Source organism: Tenebrio molitor, chromosome 7, assembly GCF_963966145.1.
Source record: "Tenebrio molitor chromosome 7, icTenMoli1.1, whole genome shotgun sequence".
NCBI lineage: Eukaryota > Metazoa > Arthropoda > Insecta > Coleoptera > Tenebrionidae > Tenebrio > Tenebrio molitor.
In genome coordinates this window covers 21,542,975-21,562,920 of record NC_091052.1, presented here as the reverse complement: position 1 = coordinate 21,562,920, position 19,946 = coordinate 21,542,975, and the positions used below count along the sequence as shown (strand labels likewise).

Genomic DNA, 19,946 nt, shown 5'->3' with positions numbered 1-19,946 from the left:
GAAGCGTTCGTCTGATTTGGACGGCGAAGCACAGTGGTCCGGTTTGTCGCCGTAGCGCGAAAAAAATGTTTCAATCAAAAGTATGAACCATTTCCTAAAAAGTTTAAGGCAGAATGACAGTATATACCTTAATTATTATAATTAACATGATATTTATATATTACCCTTTACTCACCACCCCTATATCATCCCTAATTAGAAAAAGAGTTGCCAAAAATTACCAATTTATTTAAATCGACTTATTCCTAAATCTAATTCTTAGAACTAATTTTTGTATACAAAAAACCTAACTTAATCACTGTCTGACGAATCGAACTCATCATCACTGAGATTTTCCACTTCTTCGTTATCCGCTTTTTCTAATGTTAAATCAGGTTCATCTAATAGAGGTAATACGTCCGCACTAATTTTATTTTTATAATTGGACAATCTTTGCCGTGAGTAGTGTGAAATTATTGGATCTGAAGAAAGCAGTAAATAGTGGAGTAGATCCTCATTCGTCGAAGTCCTGGATATTTTCCGCGTATGATGCTCGCGCACAAATTTAAAGTCTTTATTTTTCGCTTCTTGTGCTTCTTCGCTGAGTTGTCCTATTGGTAGAGCCGCAGTTTTTATTACCTCACTGCCATGGATAAGGACCTTGTGTACACTAGGGGGCATATAGTACCAAGGATAAGTATCAATGTATAACTGAGCCGTTTCTTTAGCGTATGCCTCGAATTTATCCGTATTTATACGAAACCCAGTGGACATTGCTTTTAAAATCACACTGAATCTTCTGATTAGTTCTTCATTTAATCCAGTAATTTGGGCACTGACTTCTGGGTTACGGAAGAAAGTACGGGCAGTGTTTCCGTCATTTGTGGAGCCAAACCCAGGCTTTGGTTGATCGACTAAAATTCCTAATTTCTGACGAAGCTCATCAATTATAATTTTTTTTCGCTCTGCAACCACTTTTTTGTTATTGTCTCCTCGAACTTGAAACACTTTTATTGTGAGTCTATAGCTTATGTGCAAGCAACATTCCATGAACCGAATCCAAGAATGCAAAACCGATAATCCGTAACTGTAGTGTTTAACATTAGGTGTTTTGCTATACACTTTACTTAAATTATTTACTTCGGTAGGTTTTGCGCCGCAAATATAACAAATTTGTGCACTACGCGTGTCTGTCATTGAATTGCACACTTTTCCGTTTACCATTGTAAAAAGCAGCTCAAAACTCACAGTAATATTATCCTTTACAACTGTAGGCACAAGTTTTTCAATTTGTCTTTCAATTTCACCAGTTTCCTTCTTAGTTACTTCATCTGACTCCTTTGTGAACACAAATTTTATCGCTCTACAAAAGCGGGTAGACGAAGGGGCTGGATTCTGCCATATTATAATTTTTTTATCGTCAGAAGCCATTGTACAATACACCTGGAGAGGTACGAGTGACAACACAAAAACAGACGAATCATCAACACCACTTTCAAAAAAACGTTGTTTGTATGAACTTTGACCAGAGCTACCATCGCAACCCCATTTACATAGCATTTTAAAGTTTTTGGAACCCTCTGGTAAAGATGTCACGAGCTCGTCTTGCAGGGAAAATATTCTCCGTGTTGTCAGATCTAGCAGATCCTGTAGTCTTACTTCGGCCGATGATTCTGTAATTTGTATAGACCCCAAATTAGGATAACACTTTTGCTTTGCTTCTAATATATGGTGCCAGGAAGGATAGATGGGGGCATTTCTTGCTTTCGCTTCTACTCGAATTAGCAAATATTGTCTCTTACTTAATTTAGCATTAATAATAAGAGACAAAGCTTCTTCAGGACTATAAGCGACGCATTTGTTTTCACCACTTTTTAGAGTTTCATATGATCTTCTATATTTTTTTGCTCTTGTTGGTGTCGTAGACGTTACATCAAAGACAACAGCAGCAGCTGACCGTTTGCCCGATTTTCGGAGTTGTGTCTGGGTTGCAAATGTTAATTTTTCCAGCAATGTTTCTTCCACTAAATTTTTTGTCTTTATTAATTTTCCTCGAGTTCCACATTCTTCAAAGACTTTTGAGGGGCGACCACGTTTTTTTGTAGACTCTTCTGATTGTGTATTTAATGGAATTTTTAAACTCGTGTTAAGCCAGTCGTGATTTGTGGATTTAAATGCTTTAACATTGCGAGTGCACTTTTTCCAGCGACCTTCAATGGCTTTTGTAAAATTCAAAAGAGCTTTCTCCAGATCACTTTCATTGGCGTTAATCTTGTCCCTTACAAACTCTTTAAGGTGGAACAGTACCACTGTTCTTTTCGAACGTTTGTGTGCGTACCACACGGAAAATAAGTCCAAATGTGTGACTATCCCGGACGGACCTAGAAAAATTGGTATAATTTAAAAAATCGCACTCGTACGCACTTCATATTTTAATATGCTTTTCTTTTATAATGACTTTACCAATAAATAATAGCGCCCACACTTGCAAATTCTTGCATTTTTTTGTAAGTCAATTATAATGTTAGAAATTTAAAAAAACAAGTTTCCACTTTAGGCAGAGAGTTTTTCATGGGAAATGTAGCAAGGAAAGGTCAAAAAAGCTATTACCTACCTGGTTTTGATTCACTCATTGCTGCAAATTGTGCAAAACACGTCACTTGTATTCACAGAGGGCAGTGGTCAACTCGAAACGCAAAGGGTAACTAACGGAGCTTATCAACATCCCGGCGTATCTTGGCGCTTTCTTACCTGCTAAACCCTAACGGATCGGTACTTCCTGGAAAAACTTGTTTCTGAAGATGCTATAATAGTATCTTGTTTTGAAAATGTAACTTGCAATGCAATATTTCAATGTAACGTTTTTGATTTTTTTCGCGCTACGGCGACAAACCGGACCACTGTGCGAAGCTGTGAACCTCGGGAACGCATGCGCGCCACGAACGGTTCGCAGTGCTCCGCTCACTGTCGGTTTTCTGACGAACACAAAGCGCCATTCACAAACGCATCTGGACAAAGGAAGCTGACCACAGTCATAAACTCATAAATCTAATCTCCAACAATTTCAGTTACCATTAGTTTTTGTCCCTTATTTAAACGGTCTTGATTGTCAAATGAAACAACTGTAGTTTTTTATGCATTTCATTTATGCTGAACAAAATAAATAGATTAATATTTTTGAAAGCAACTCTTTACAGTAACTAATAAATAAGTAACACATTTTCGAAAATAATGTGAATTGTGTCAATTTGTTGTAAAAATGCATAAGTCGAGATGGAGCATGTCATCAGCTTCGCAAATCAATCCGATGTTTAAGTCAATTATTGCTATGTTACTACAGATTAATTCCCACGTACTTCAAACGTGGGTGTTCAGCGCTTGTTTTCATCCAATCAAAAATGTTTATCGTGGATAAATCGTCTTCCTAGTCTGTCTTCTGTCAAAAACGAATAAAATTGCATGTTACGTCCGTCAGATTCCCAAATTGTTTTTATTAATTGTGTTTTTAATAACTGTAAGTATTAAAAATAAATAATTAACGTTAAAGTTTGAATTCTGGAATTAATCTTGCCAAAAATAACGCGACCTAATTTGTTAAATCTGATAAAAAAATTAGGTCTTATTATTTTACCTTCGATTATAATTTAATTTTTTTAAACTATAATTCTTTTTTTTTATGACACGGAGTCTATTTTCGGTACCAAAACTAAAAAACAACCAACATTCTCCGGAGATGTGCAGTTATGGGCGTATCCGAGTCCCTTCCGGTGGTCACTTCTTTACCTGCATAACCCTTTTTAACGGACGAGTTCCTCCCGAGGTTATAATGACGAGTATTTTGCTTGAAATTGGCAATAAATACACTGATGAGAGGGAGAAACAATTTTATTTACAAGGGTAAATTAAAATAACACGGCATTTACGAATTGTACTCTATTTATGTACATGATATGAGTATACAGTGAGTTTTTTTTAAGACTGGCCATAGGGTTTTACATCTCCAACGTATACCGTTATCACTTATTACATAACTTCCTGGCTTGATGAATTTGCACCATTCACTACAAGTTTGCCTTTTTCACTCAGTTTCCATGGTGACGCTTTTAAAGATATAATTAAACTAAAAATTTTACTTTGAAATGGGCCTATTTATAAGTGAGATTTACCCCTGCATCCCACCAAAAAAGAGATGGTTTTAATCATTGGTCGCAAGAAGTATGTCTTCTTATAAAGAAATATTTAATTTAATACTTTAGGAAAGGCAATGTAATTCCTAATTACCCGATCATTCTTATCACCAGTGCTAATCCCTTACCGCTCACTACCTGCTACAAGACCTGAAAATTTCTGACCGCCGGGAGGAACTCGGCTGCCGCCGCAGTTATGGCGTTGCCTTTTTTTTTAATTTTACGATGGGTGCAATATGATTAAAAAAGAGAAGAAGCGGCGACGTTGGTGGCGAACCGAACTCTATAGAAAACGCGTCGGTAATGAACTTATGCAAGATTTAAAATTTCAACATGTCAGTGAACATTATAAAAATTTTACAAGAATGTCTCCTACAGACTTTGACAAATTATTGACAATGATAGGACCGAAAATCTAGAAAAAAGATACTACTTGTACGTTCGCCGAAGAATGAAAATTTTATTTTGAAAGCACACTTTAGCGACGAATCCCTTCCTTGTAACCTCCTACCTTTTCAGGTAAAATTAGAAATCGGCCTTGAATCGGCCCCAAAACGGGCATCCATTTTATTCTGACCATCGCCGAAATACGGGCACAGCACCCGTGATGGTTATATTTTTTTTTATTGGTAACCTATTTTACTTAATTAAAGCACGCCTCAGTGTGTATAAATCCAACTTTCAAAAACGCGCGTTTTTTAAAGTTTCCATAGCAACATCAACAGCCCGAGAGGACCTGAGAAACGTGCACTCTAGCCAGTAGTTTTCCTACGCCTATGATGTTGTTAACAGAATTACAGCTGTGAATCTAAATGAAGTTGAATTATTTATTCTTCGAGTATGTATTAATGATAAACAAATGTTATGTGCGCTATTCGACTTTTTGCAGCATAGACACTCGTCTCTGTGTCTGTGAAAAGCCGTGCGATCTATCAGTGAACGGAGTATAGAAGCTGTTCGTTGCGCGCTCGGTTCGTCGGCTGTTCGTGGCACCAATTTTGCGACGAGCATTACATTACATGCTCGGTTCGCGTAGTCTGTACGCGCCCTAAGAAACAAATACGAGTGGTCTGAGGAGAAAATTTCCGGAAATTTCGTACCCACGAGTTTGTATTCGGCATGACAATTCACCGAGCGAAGATTGAAAAATTCAATAAAATAGAAAATAAAATATCCTAGTGGAAACATTTTGTTGGAAATTTTTGGTGGCAATTTTCACTAGTGAAAATTTCCGCGGCAATTTTTTTAAAACAAACGTGATTGGTCCGTACTGATCAATTTCGTAAATCTGATTGGTCGAGAGAATGCGAGTTGAATTGTCATTTACATACATTTCATATCAAACTAGACAATTCGCTCAATGATTTTAAATATAAAGATAGTTTGTGTTTATACACCGCATTTAACTTTTCTTTGCGCTTCATTCTTCCAGAAATTCTAAATTTGTTGTTTTTCCCACTGCTCCTCGGCTCACCAGATAGACAAGTTTCCCAATCGTAAGTTGCTGGTCATAACAAAACCTCAAATATATGTATTTTAACACTTTGAATTTTTTTATTAGGTAATTTCATACATTGCAATTAAATATTTTAAGTTTTTTATTGACTGTATATGTGACAATAATAACAACTTTTTCTTCTTATTAACTACTTTCAGATCTTCAACAAATTTCTTCTGATTTTTCATTGTTGTCGCCTTTATTCTTCAACAAAAGATATATTTGTTGTTTTGCCAACGTTCCCCCGACTAATCATAAAAATTGTTTTTCCGTCTCTTAACTCCTGGTTGAGAGTTGTAATGGCCTCTTCAGTGAATTTCGATGTAAAACGCTGGGGTAAGGATGTTTTAAAATCCCCACAATCAACCACAACTTGTCTACCAAACTATGAATCCTTTTTACTAAACCGATTAACTTGAAATTTTTTATTAACTTCCAGATGGCTTGGTTTTACAAATGGCACGAAGAAAGTTGCTTCATTAACACTTTGCAAAAATGAACTCATAATAAAAGTTTTTAGAAAAATATTCTTACAGTTATTAAACTGATATCAAACGATAAATCTTCCTTTATTAATACTCCATATCCTCTCCTTGTTAACAAAATAACGCCCACTATTTCTTACGCAATACCCTACCCTCAAACAAAACACTTTTCCAAGTCACAAAGAATGCAAATTTTTTATCTTTTATTAGAATTCAACAATTACATCAAAATATTTTTTATGATTTATTTACTATAAAATGCAATGCACGCACAGAGATATGAAACTTCATTACCTACCTCAATGTTACGTACATGAACACACAACACCTGTTTGGAAAAATATAGGTCACGCAAAATACCGCTTTCTTACATGAATCAAAAACCATGTTTTTGATGGAACCAAAATAGATGTAATGATTAGATAATTTACTCAAAACATCTGAATAAAAAACTATGTTTTGACGAAATTACAAACGCAAATTAAAACTAGCGTTTTGATCGAAACGTGACTTGAAGGTCACGCAAAACACATGATTCTGAAATTAGCGTTTTGACGAGATCACGCAAAACACATGATTCAAAAACGTGATTTTTGAGTTGGCCAGAACCAACACTATGGGCTGTGTGCAGGTAGGCGGGATCAGCGGTCTAAGCGACACCAGCGATCGCAGTGGCGCTAGTAGGAACGATTGTATTGCGTCAATGTAAATTTAAATTTCGGGCAGTATTTTTCTGTCACTTCAACAAAATTTCTGTAAGCTACTTTTTACTGTACAATGGCCGGCAATAAAAATTAGCCATCACTTTTGTGTTACGTCAAAATCCAAATGTGTAATTAATGCTTTTTTGACACTGACATTTAAATGATGGCTAGTTTTTTTTTGCCGGCCATTGTACATAGTGATAACTGACATTCAAAAATTAAACTTTTGTCTATCAGACACGCAGTCAGTTTTTGAATTTTGAGTTCTGAGTAAATTGCACTGAGTGTAATTAAATCATCACCGTGATATGTTGCCTACCCGATATTAAGCCACAAATCACAATTTTTGAATGCAAATATGCAAGTTGAAAGACAAAAACATGACAAGAGTAAACAAATTAGGTTATTAACGTAAAAGGTTGAAAACAACAAACTCTAAAAGAGTTTTAGTTATGACATTGATAATACTGTATTTTTATGTATTTTTTGTTTATAATTTCCCATTTTTTTAAATCGAAATTTATTCGCAAACGAGTATAAATGTCCTCGTGCCGCGGCTGCAGGAAAAGACATTGGGCCGTATGGTTTCCCATTCGTTAAGCCTTTCATTAGCTAAATAATTAATTAGACAAAGTGAGAGTATATGCCAAGCACTGTGTTAGACAGAGACAAAACAATTTAACGACGTTCTTTAACTTTAATGAAAGGGAAATCATACGGCCCATTGAGTACTACAAACAATAACAATTAATTGCGTTATTATCGAAAACGTAAAAAACCTCTTAGTTGTGCCCGGAATGCTGTGTCCGTGGAAAAGTTGTGCGCTTCAATAGTATTTGTGTAAAACAAAATTAGAAATTTGTCGATGTAAAAACGGGTTTAGAGAAAAGTTGCCGCCTTAAAACAGCAATCTCTGTAATTGTTCCCACATTTTAATTATAAATGAGTAAGTTCAACGACAAAATTCTGATTCGGATCGTTTTTACTTTGATTTTTAAAATTTGCCGGTGTAAAAACCCACTTACATTCTAAAAACAGCGATTTCTGTAATTGTTGCTACATTTTAATTGCAAATAAGCAAGTTCAACGCAAAAATGTCGATTCGGAATACAGGTGTCCCAGAACTCGCTCCCCAGAGAAAACTGACCAATCCCGACGACAATCTAGGTTCCAACCATGCAAACGAAGAAAAATTAATGGCTTGCATAACATAGTTGTGAGACATCTAAAATCCAGCAATTCCAGAAAGGGAATTCCAGGTGTTAATGTGAATAGAATTAAATAAAAAAAAAAATAATCGTATACCTTCTGGCTAAGGCCAAGTGCTAGATGTTTTCAGGTCGCGCAAGCGCCTCTAACATGACCTAACGACCACTACTAAGTAGTAGCCGGGACCGACAGCTTTACATCTCCTCCGAAAGATGGTAGTGATTTGAAAAAACCTGATGATTTAACCAGGAATCGAACCCGGGTGGTTTGGTTGATAAGCCAGTATCTAACCCCTGAGTCATGACCACTAGAATTAATACATAGAATCGGTTGCTAAGCGTATATTATCACACTGTCAGAATGACGTTTTTGCCAAAGTGTCAACATCAACATGTTAGGTTAAGGCAGATGTCATTCAAGATGTCACACTCGCCATCGATCACATGAATCTATTTTAATTTTTTTAAATAAAACAACAAATGGCGGTTCTGAAAACAACCTTGTTTATTCTAATGCACGTGAGCTTATCATAAAAAACAGGAGAAAAGGTATAGCACAAGCCAAAAGGGATTATGAAACGAAAAATAAATACAATCAGAGGAAGTGCTCAAAGTGGCCACCATTCATTCGCAAGCATAACCGTGCCAATCGCAAAAGACTCAGTTTAGAATTCGTAACCATTTCAGGAGTAATTGTGGCAAAAGCTTCCTGAAGGCAACCCCTGAATTGTTCTCCTGTAGCAATAGGGCAATAGGACCGCACAGGCAAGTGTCGTGGACCACCACAACTTATCAATCGATGAGGATACTGTTGATCCAAAATTTCTCGAACTTGTCGACTGAAGTGTGGTAGTGCGCCGTCGTGTTGAAACTAGCCGGTAGCACAAAAAAGAAGTGGAATGTCTTCAAGCAAATAGGGAAGTTCTGCGTTCAAAAATTCTGGATGAATGTCTCGCGCTTACCGTGCGGGAAATTCAAAAGGTCCTACCTAAAGAGGGAAGTTAGCTGACATGTAAGCTAATTTCTAATGAAGACATACCACACGACTCCCTAATAGACCAGCCCACAAATTTATACAAAATCGTTACTGAAATGCCCTTGAAAATAGAACATTTGGATTTTCTTCATTTCCACATTCTCCGTAAATTGTCAACATTTCCACATAATCCGCTGCAGAATACATGATGAAAGAGCACGGTTGACCACGACGGCGGCACTAAAGCGATTTGAATGAAATTTTGACACTGACGTTTCTCAAAAGTTTCATAGCCGGTGAGTTTATTGAAAACGTAATAAAATATGCAACCTAGCAACAATTACGAGAAATAGACCTGGATGGCTTAAAACGCTTTGATTGGTCGAATTAAACTGTTCTTTTCTGGAATACCGTTCAAGATAGAAAATGTTTTCATTGGGATTGTTTATTTGTCCTTTTATGAAGATTTCTCTCCTTTTCTCTGGGGAGCGAGTTCTGGGACATCCTGTATTTTAAAAGTTTTTTTTTAATTTGTCGGTGTAAAAATGAATTTAGAGAAAATTTGCTTCCTTAAAACAGCGATCTCTGTAATTGTTCTCACATTTTAATTGCAGATGGGCAAGTTCAACGACAAAATTTTGATTCGGATCGTTTTTACAGCGATTTTTTTAAATTCCATTCATGTTTCATTTAAAATTGAAAGACATTCTATATAATCTATGTGTACACAACGATTAATTGTTGTCTTACCGTATTGAAAAATGTAGAAGCACAATTTTTTATTACTTTATTTAAACAGAAAATTAAATAAACTCGATATTTTCCATAATAGTAGTTTTTCTTCAAACGTCCGTAAATTATGACGTTATCCTACTGCATTGATAATGCTAAAGTGTCACTTCATTGTCATGGCATCCAACGAGCTGATGAGCGGCAGATAAAGTTATTATCTCCGCTGAGAGCGGCAGATAAAGTTATTATCTCCGCTGAGGGCGTCCGTGAATGATTTTGAAAAGTGTCACTTTATATGTCAAAATAAAAAAAAAAAATTATTTAAACTATTTTTTTTAAATGCCACTCAGTCCGATGCAGACAGCTAGGGCTATTGCAAAGCTAGAAGAAAATTGGTTGTTGGCTGCTGTGGCGAGAGAATTACATTGCAGTAAGACTTGCATCTTCAATATAAAGAGGGGTTGGCAAGAAAACAGGCTTGAGAAGCCAATGCGAATAGGTGTTGGAAAGGTTTCTTTACTAAAGTTTACTTTCACTTTAATAATGTATTAATTACTTCTGTCTCATTTTTATTAAAAATTATTTATTACAACTTTTTATTATTAAAATAGTAACGCCTGCTGCACGAACGCCAATGAATACAACCTGATTTAATCTAACGAAAAATACGGAAATTTTCGCAAGCTATCGTTCACTTTTGGATGGCCGCGATTGTACGAGTATATCAAATTTTTAGTAATTATAATTAATTACGAGTATATCGGTCTTAAAATAATGTAGCTTCAGATGCCACAGTTAAACATATTCATGGGTAAAGACGTGTTTCATATCTAAGGCACAACGGATTAGAATTTTCTTGATCACCCGATATATTAAATGACAGATTGTTAACAAACAGTTTAGTATTTAGTATTTTTCACTGCGTTATGTTTAGAACTAGAATTTAAAAACGTGCAATCTATCAGTGTACGGAATATAGAGGTTAATAAATATGTGGAATGGTCGGTCCAATGTAGACTCGGCAACGAATGTTCCCAAAGTTAAAGTGTTTTATCTCAAAGTTCCTAGTACCTATTATGATGTTGTCCTGGAAATTTTTTTGTTTTCATGTTATGAATCTATCGTTGAAAATAGTACAGTGGCCGGCAATAAAAACTAGCCATCACTTTTCTGTTACGTCAAAATCCAAATGTGTAATTAATGCTTTTTTGTAATATCCAGTTGTTAAAGGTGGCTTTCCGGACTGTTTGTCACCATGTAAACAACCTCATAACGGCCGGAGTCCGTTAAGGGTGTCCGTTATGAGCGGGAGCGGCCGTTATGAATGACTAAATAACTATAGCAACGTAGATCTAAATTTTATTTTTCAACTTTTTTACAATTGGTACAATAATTAATGTTTAATGTTATGGGACACACCTTCAATTAATCGAAATCCGTATAGTGGAGTAACGATAGACAAAAATACGGCGTTATTTCGGAACCGGTAGCAAGAGTTCCGATTCTAATAATTTATTTTTTTTTATGTCATGAATACAAAATACTAAAACTTTTATAGGTTAAAAATTGACGCTCATAGTGGGAAATACACTCACCGGCACAAAAAGCGACTCATTATGATTTCTTTAATAAATAATCTTGAAATTATATTTGTGCTTATTTTTTTTATAATAGTTAAATTGGGATATTTTCAAAGATCGGGAGTGCTATGGTCACCATGGCAACCGAATTGTTTTGTTTAAATAAATTACATATTGAAAAGTTTGCGCTACTTCCATGTTGTGTTTTTGTCGGTTGTTTTACGTGTTAAAATTTTTAATTTGACAATGTGAGATACTAATTCAAAATACTGTAGGGAGGCTATGATGCGAGTGCGAGAGAGATAACTCTCGCAGAGAGAGACAACACACAAAAGGTAATACAAATACTGATACTTATCAAATCACCAATCAATATAACACATCAGACTTGATGCAGTGTCAGGATGTCGTAATTTAGTAATTGTCAATAGATGAAATAATTGGGTGAATATTACGTTAACAATGGTGTCGTGGCGGCTTGTGTCGTGGATCGAGGTGATCGTGGTCTGCACATCTATCACAGGCTTACCTCCTGTAAAATAATAAAATGGGGTGGTGAGTAACCAGTTCGCTGAAAGTGTTGTGCGAGCACAACCAACACATATTTACAATAATGAATCACACACACCTTAAATATGGTACCATCGCAACGTCAACTCTTAATACCTTTGGTGATTGTCAAATATTATTACATATTCATTGAGCTCTAGTACTTTAGGTCATTATTATCAATTAACATTAACTAATTGAGCTCTGTCCAGGATTAGGGGAAAGACTAGGGTTCACACAGAACCCTCTAGGACTCAGTCCTCATCTCAATAAACAACTGTAATCAAACGAGGCGCCCTGATAACACTCAGCGACCCTCAATCAATTGTGATCACCATCGCGACGAAGGTGTGCAATGAGTACAAGTACTCGCTCCGCCCGATACACAGATGAGCAGCCCTGATAACACTCAGTGACTCACTCAATCTGTCTCACATCCACTGGCAGCTCCCCGGTCTCTGCCAGTCCAATAGATCACAATCAATTTCACACCACTAGCAGCTCCACGGTCTCTGCTAGTGTACAGTTGCCGGAAACAAAGGAAAGGTGGACAGTCTAATTAATTAGCTCGACATGTCGGGGCTCAATCATATCAAAATTAGGAATCTCATCAACTGTCATTACAACTCTAATTAAATTAACAACATGATCACCCTCAATGGTGAAAATAACATTATCTCAATTAATTATAACTCACGAGCAGTCCTGATCTCAGTCAGCGACTCTCAATTAACTATTAATCACGAGCAGTCCTGATCTCAGTCAGCGACTCTCAATTAACTATTAATCACGAACAGTCCTGATCTCAGTCAGCGACTCTCAATTAATTATTATTATTAATCACGAGCGGTCCTGATCTCAGTCAGTAACCCTCAATTGCTTGTAGATCACGGGCAGTCCTGATCCCAGTCAGCGACCCCCAATTAATTATAAAACATTTAAAGACTCACAATACTAATTGTATTTAATTATGGCCATGATCGTTATCAAAAGCAATTATTAAACTAGGTAAACTCACCACAACACCAACAGAAACAGGTCACTCAGTGATACACTCATCTTATTGAATATTTTCACACCACCACAACTTCTGCAGGAAAATCGGGTTCAAAATAACGACAGCGATCGAGTTTTGTGTCTGAACGACTGTTTATTTCCCACTCCCTAACGCTTCCCTAACAAAGAAATCTAATCGGTATCAATCACGTAACGTGTAGCGTCTTAAAACTATGAACTAAAAAAAAGGAAACAAAAACGGAAAAATCACGGCCACACATTGCGCCGTCCTACAATACTGTTCAAATTTTGACAATTTTTTATTACATACAATTTTTTTCTAAAAAATAGCTTTTATCATTTTTCATTAAAATCTTATTTCCTGTGTTTAATGTTTTGTTTGTCGGATATTCTTTGGCAAAGAATAACTTAAATAGCACCTACCAATACAACGTGATACCTACCAAAAAAAATTCTAAGACAATGAATTACTTAAAATTCAAAGTGAGTAGAACTCTTCAAACGATTATTGTGACGGGTATTGGTAAAAAATATACAAGAGATGCTGAAAGTAAAAATTTATTAAGAGTGTATTATAAAAATTAAATATTTTCCCCGGTTTCATCCTCTTCTATGTCATTTTCATCTAAAATTGTTAATGGTGGGCAATCACAGTGGCCTATTTTTGAACACGTTGTTTTTCAGGAATGGAAAAACAAAATAATCAAGGCAAGTTGTTGGTACAGTTGGGAGTAAAAAAAACGGACATCAAAATTGTGACATTTTCAAAAATTCAATATAATCCATTCTTTATTGTCAATGTGACAGTTTATGACAACTGGAACATTTGAAGAATTGATCAGACGTATAAACCATTCACGATTATTTCAAATTCGGACTATCTATGAAAATCTGACATTTTAGTTGGCAATATTGTGATTTGTCTTAATAAATCTATTTTAGGTTATAATTCAACCGAACACTGCTCCCAAGTTGTTACATTTTTTAAATAATTGAACGCATTAGGAACAATAATCGTAAAATTGCAATTGAAATGAAACATACATATTTGTAGGGCAGTTCTGGGTAAATTCTTATTAACTAAATCAATGACGGAATTGACAACAATGCGAATATTTAAAAACGAAACGTCATATGACAGGACCTGACGCCAATCTAACAAAAAAATATCGCGGCCTCCTGCGTGTTTAAAATAATCGTGAACGGCATATACCTACTACCTTGTCAAAAATAAATTACTCCCTATATTTCGAACTTTTAGAGAAATAACGTTTTTCATGTTGTGTAACTAGAATTTTCAGAAGTAATTTTGAATGCCTAAGGTTGGTTAATATGAATTGAGGGATTAATTTCAATTAAATATGCCGACAGAAACCAAAATTGATTGTGAAACGCAAAATCATCCATCACTTAGCGAGGCATTAGTCATTAATTTGCAACTGTGACAAGGAATTAGCCACATCCTTACATTTTTGAGATATCTTTTGTCTGCCACCAGAAACCACATAGCCCCCAACCTAACCAAATTTATGGCAACCTAGTATCGAATATCCCTAAATCCTAGAGAGTAATTTATTTTTGACACGATTGTAGCACAGTTATTAACTAAACTGTCACAATCAATCTAAATAAGTTTTTGTAATATCTAGTTTTTAAAGGTGGCTTTCCAGACTGTTTGCCACCATGTAAACAACCTCATAACGGCCGGAGTCCGTTAATGTTTAATGTTATGGGACACACCTTGAATTAATCGAAATCCGTATGTCACTAGCAGATGTAGACGAGATCGATGATGATGCTTCACAATTTTAAGACTAACACAAGCGCGATTTTGCAGGCAATAACGATACCTCACTTCGGGACATCGGGCATATCTTGATTGCGACTTTTTATTGATTTCATTCATTTATTTTCAATGGAAAGTTAAGCGTTGAACAAATATGACAAACAACATTGAAACATTTTTTTTTCACAAACAACGGTTGACATGACGACGTCCTCCGCACACTTATTAATCATTCGGTTTTTTCGATGGCGCTGAAAAAAATGTATTTCAAAAAAATAATTGTGAACGAATCGTAGAGATATTACAAAAACTATTGTACAACACACGTCCGTTAGGGCCTTTACAGCCTCGCCAGTATTATTCAACTCGCTCTGCGAGCTCGTCTCACAAAATCTCTGGCTCGGCAGTAAAGGCTATCCTAACGGACTTCTACTGTAAAATACTATTAAATGTAGGAAAGGCGGTTTCACACTTATGACTGTTATGTCAAAAATTATGTCTGTTTTTTTTACTCTCCACTGTGATTGCCTTGAAAGTCCAGAAACTTTTGTTGAAATTCCTCGAAAACTAGAGGTGTTGAATAGGACGATTCGCCGTTTCTGAAGTAACACTGCACAATGAAAATTTTTTGCTCTGAAGTGAACATATTGCATAGCAATTTTAATAGTCAATAATTAATAATGACAGTTCTCCATTGTAATGACATCTGATGACATTTCAATTACAATTTTACGTGTTGCCAACTGAAGCGTATTACTCACGGACCTCTGGATTTTTTTTATTTTCGATCGCATGGTATTACTAAACACTTTTTTGTCAAAAACCATTAAAAATAATTATATATTTTCTTCAAAAAATGCTAACTATGCGACTCTGGAAGACAAACTGAACGTGTTTCTATCTGAGCCGGTCAACACCGGGCTACCGAACATCTGCCTATTGTTCTTGTTTTTCCACATACAATTAATTCCAAACAAGTTTCAATATAACAATATACTCTTCCCAAAGTCATTCTATATTGTTCTCTAGTATTTTTCTTGCGAAAATAACGATTTCTAACTGGGAAATTTCAGTTCTTGTAAATAAACAATAAATTAATGAAACAAACAATGAGCGGCAATTTTTAACCTATAAAGGTTTTAATATGTTTTATTTATAACACATTAAAAAAATTTTGTTCAAATCCGAGCTCTTGCTACCGGTTCCGAAATAAAAACCTAACGTTACTCCACTAGTATGCCACTAGCAGATGTAGGCGAGATCGAAGATGATGCTTCAGAATTTTAACACCAACACAAGCGCGATTTTGCAGGGAATAACGATGACCTCACTTGCTCTGCGGCCATCCGGACATCGGGAATATCTTGATCGCGGTTTTTTTATTGATTTCAGTCGTTTATTTTCAACGGAAAGTTAAGTGTTGAAGATAATTGCAAACGAATCGTAGATATATTACAAAAACCATTGTATAATACACGTCCGTTAGGGCCTTTACAGCCTCGCCAGTATTATTCGACTCGCTCTGCGAACTCGTCTCACAAAATCTCTGGCTCGGCAGTAAAGGCTATCCTAACGGACTTCTACTGTAAAATACTATAATGACACTGACATTTAAATGATGGCAAACTTTTTTTGCCGGCCACTGTACCTATAGTAAATTGAGCAAATAAAAATTTACAAGTGGATAAGTCAACATTTGTATATTATGCAATTATTTTGATTAGTTTTTTGTATTGACATGAAATTAAATTTTCAGATTATAAAATCAAAATGCAAAATTTGGAATATAGCGAGAGTATCCCGAAATGTGGCTACAGAAAGATTCACAATTGCAAGAGATGCCCTTACGTGACCAAATCAGTTTTGAACATGGTGAATCACGCGAAACGTCATCGGTTGCCACTCGAATCATCAAGTTGCGAAAGAAATGATTTGGAAAAGTACTACTGCAAGGGCTGCCATTTTGAAACCGATCTTGTGGTAATTTTAAAGCAACATTTCAGGCAATGTCACAGAAAGGACACTGATTGCTGGCAAGATCAACCAAAAAATGACAGTGTTGTAAAAAGCTTTATTTGTCAGAAGTGCTCTTTTGAAACATATTCCGTCTTAATGTGGATTAAACACTTGGATGGTTCATGTTTTAACACAAAAGAAGAATGCGAGAACGTTAGTGAAGAAGAGTGGTACCGGGCCGTAAAGCAGTCACTTCACCACTTCCAATGGTATAGTTGTGATAAATGCGAATTTAAAACGAAATGGAACCCCTCCCTAAAACAACATAAGAAAATTCATCTCTCAGCAGATGCTGTTCACTGGTATGGCTGTGATAAATGCAAATACAAAACAAAATATATTACAGACATTAAAAAACATAAGACAATTCATCTCACAGCAGATGCCATCCAGTGGTATAATTGTGATAAGTGCGAATTTAAGACGAAACAAAACCGCTACTTAAAGCGACATAAGCAAATTCATCTCTCAGCAGACGCGGTTCACTGGTATAGCTGTTATAAATGCAAATACAAAACGAAATATAAGGGGAACATTAAAACACATAACACAATTCATTTCTCAGCAGATGCCATTCAGTGGTATAATTGTGATAAATGCGAATTTAAGACGAAACGAAACAGCTACCTAACGCGACATAAGAAAATTCATCTCTCAGCGGACGCGGCCCAGTGGTATAGCTGTGATAAATGCAAATACAAAACGAAATATAAGAACAACATTAAAAAACATAACACAATTCATCTCCCAATAGATGCCATACAGTGGTATAGCTGTGATAAATGCGAATACAAAACGAAATATAACGATTGCATTAACCGACATAAGATAATTCATCTCTCAGCAGATGCTGTTCAATGGTTTAGCTGTGATAAGTGCGAATATAAAACGAAAAGAAACGACCACTTAAAACAACATAAGAAAAAGCATCTCTCAGCAGATGCTGTTCAATGGTTCAGCTGTGATAAGTGCGAATTTAAAGGGAAAACAAACGACTACTTGAAACAACATAAGAAACGTGTGGTTTGTCTAAAAAGAAAAGTACTACCTAAAAACAACGTTGAACAAAGACTTAAATGAGAACTGTTAATAGCATTTCCAAACAATACAGGGTGGTCCAACACTTACCATTTTTGCGATTACACATTTAATAATTGTCCAAAAATTCTGAAACTCGGTAGGCACAATCTACAGTTAATATTCTATGATTGAGCATGATAAATTTTTTTCAATTAAATTTTTGTTATGGGGGCTAACTTTATAGCGATTTAATATCAAATTGGTCCAAATATTGAAAGTTTTTTTTCTCTACTAGTTACAGAACTCCTCTTCTTTTTGATTGATCCTCTTCCGACTATGAATTATAATTAGGTAATAGTGAAAATTGCGATCAAATATCAAGTTACAGAAAGCTGGAATCCAAGGCCGTTTATGGCAGAGCTGAATAGGACAGCTCGTAATGTGATGATCCCTAAATCAATTTTAGCATATGGTATTATTGAAATAAACGCATTTTGATATTCAAATTTGTATTTGCTTCATTATTTACGACATAATGTCCCAATATCTTAACAATAAGGTCTTTATTGCCACAGCAGTGGGTCCTTTACAAACCCTATCGTAAATTCACCTAAGCAGGTCAGTTTTACAGGGTAGTCATTGTTAAGGAAAATTTACAACCCTAAAAGCCAACCACTACCAATAAAAGCAATTTTTCCATTAAAATCGATATAATTCAAAAACTTTCAAAGATTTTTCGAAACGGGTTGCAGATATTGATTTTATACGTCATTAGCCACATTCTGATGCAAAAATTAAACATGAATTTATTTTTTTTAAACAGTTTTTTATAAATATCTGCGCATAGAAAAAAATTTTTGAAACCGGCGGTAAAAGATGAATCACCCTGTAGAAACGATTTGCAGCAACTTTTCATCCGTAAAGGATTTTTCTTTAAATGAAAAATAGATATTTTAGAAAACTGAATATTGAATGATTTCAACTTCATTACGTAATTTATTTGAAAATTTCTTCAAAATGTTTGCCTAAATTGCTAGGCGTAAAATAGTCGAGTTCAGCCCTGACAGTTTGGCGATGGGGTGTTGTAAATCTTACTTCTGGTTTGGTTTGTGATTAGGCAGTTAGTGTACCTAACTACGTCATAAATTCCTGTCAGTTGTGCGACACCTTCATTAATTGCAAATAATCGGCAATGTGATGCGTTTTAATTTTTTTTATTTTCAGATTTCTGTTTTCTGTATTAGTTTGAACCTATTTAGATTAAAAAAAAAAATCGAATTTTGATTAATTTCACTTTATCGCCTCCTGACGCGAAACCCAATTGATAATAAATAAAATAATGGGACAGGCTTATAGCTCCATATGTGTGTCTCTTCCTAGCCAAGTGTAAAATTTTTTCGATAATTAGAAACCGCATAATCGCAAAAATGGTAAGTGTTGGACCATCCTGTATAGATCGGTGTCAGGTGATTTCAGTGTGACGAATATAATTTTAAAACAAAGTACAGAAACAATTTAAAGTCATACTCATGATGAAATGAATTAGTTCAGTGTTACGTTAGGTTAGTGTAGAACTGTAGAACTTTTGCATTAGCAAAACTAACCCTGAAATTTAACTAATAAATTCTGTTTCTTTCTTTTTGTTTTATAGAGATTAATGCGTGCTAAATACATTTCTGTTTTTCTGATTATTATTATTTCAATATACCACCTCTATAGCTATGGACTGGTTTATTTGTGACAAATCTCGGTACAAATACGAAAGGAAATATCATTCGAAGGGACACCCCAAACAACATGTGTTCAAAGAAGACTTCCAAAAGTGCAAGCGTGATAAATAGATTTAAACATACATCAAATGAAGAGGCGTTGTGATTTGTACGTGAACAGTGTTCTGTGATTATACTCGTAGCTGTAGGTTGCGCCCACGGAATGGCTATGCAAATAGAATTGTGAACAGAGTAAACTGTGACCGTGAAGGAGTTAAAGTAGTCCGGTCGTCACATCGATACCATTGAATTTGTAACAAAAAGTGTACAAATCAAAAGTTGAACACTTTTGTAATATAATTCCGAAGTTTTTTAAGGGCCTTACCGAGTTAAATTTTGAATGAAAGGCTTTCGAAAATGGACTGAATAACATGGCATCTTATGGACAGGTGTTTCGCGGGCACATAAAAATTGAAATTGTTCAGTTAAAAAGCATTGAT

The 19,946-nt window shown here is 35.4% G+C and overlaps 2 protein-coding genes across 9 annotated transcripts in view; both read left to right on the top strand.

The window, feature by feature from the left end:
* LOC138135356 (zinc finger protein draculin-like) overlaps positions 1-19,946 on the top strand; it is a 218,590-nt gene that overhangs the window by 32,157 nt on the left and 166,487 nt on the right. The gene's annotated exons all lie outside the window — the stretch shown is intronic.
* LOC138135355 (zinc finger protein draculin-like) overlaps positions 1-19,946 on the top strand; it is a 49,803-nt gene that overhangs the window by 12,978 nt on the left and 16,879 nt on the right. The window contains exon 3 of one of the 2 annotated variants that reach the window (XM_069054065.1): positions 16,458-19,428. The exons of the other annotated variant lie outside the window; for it this stretch is intronic. Within the exon in view, the coding sequence (XP_068910166.1) occupies positions 16,472-17,797 (1,326 nt within the window). The 5' untranslated portion in view covers positions 16,458-16,471 and the 3' untranslated portion in view covers positions 17,798-19,428. Of the gene's footprint in view, positions 1-16,457; positions 19,429-19,946 lie in introns of those variants that run through there. 2 annotated transcript variants of the gene reach the window in all.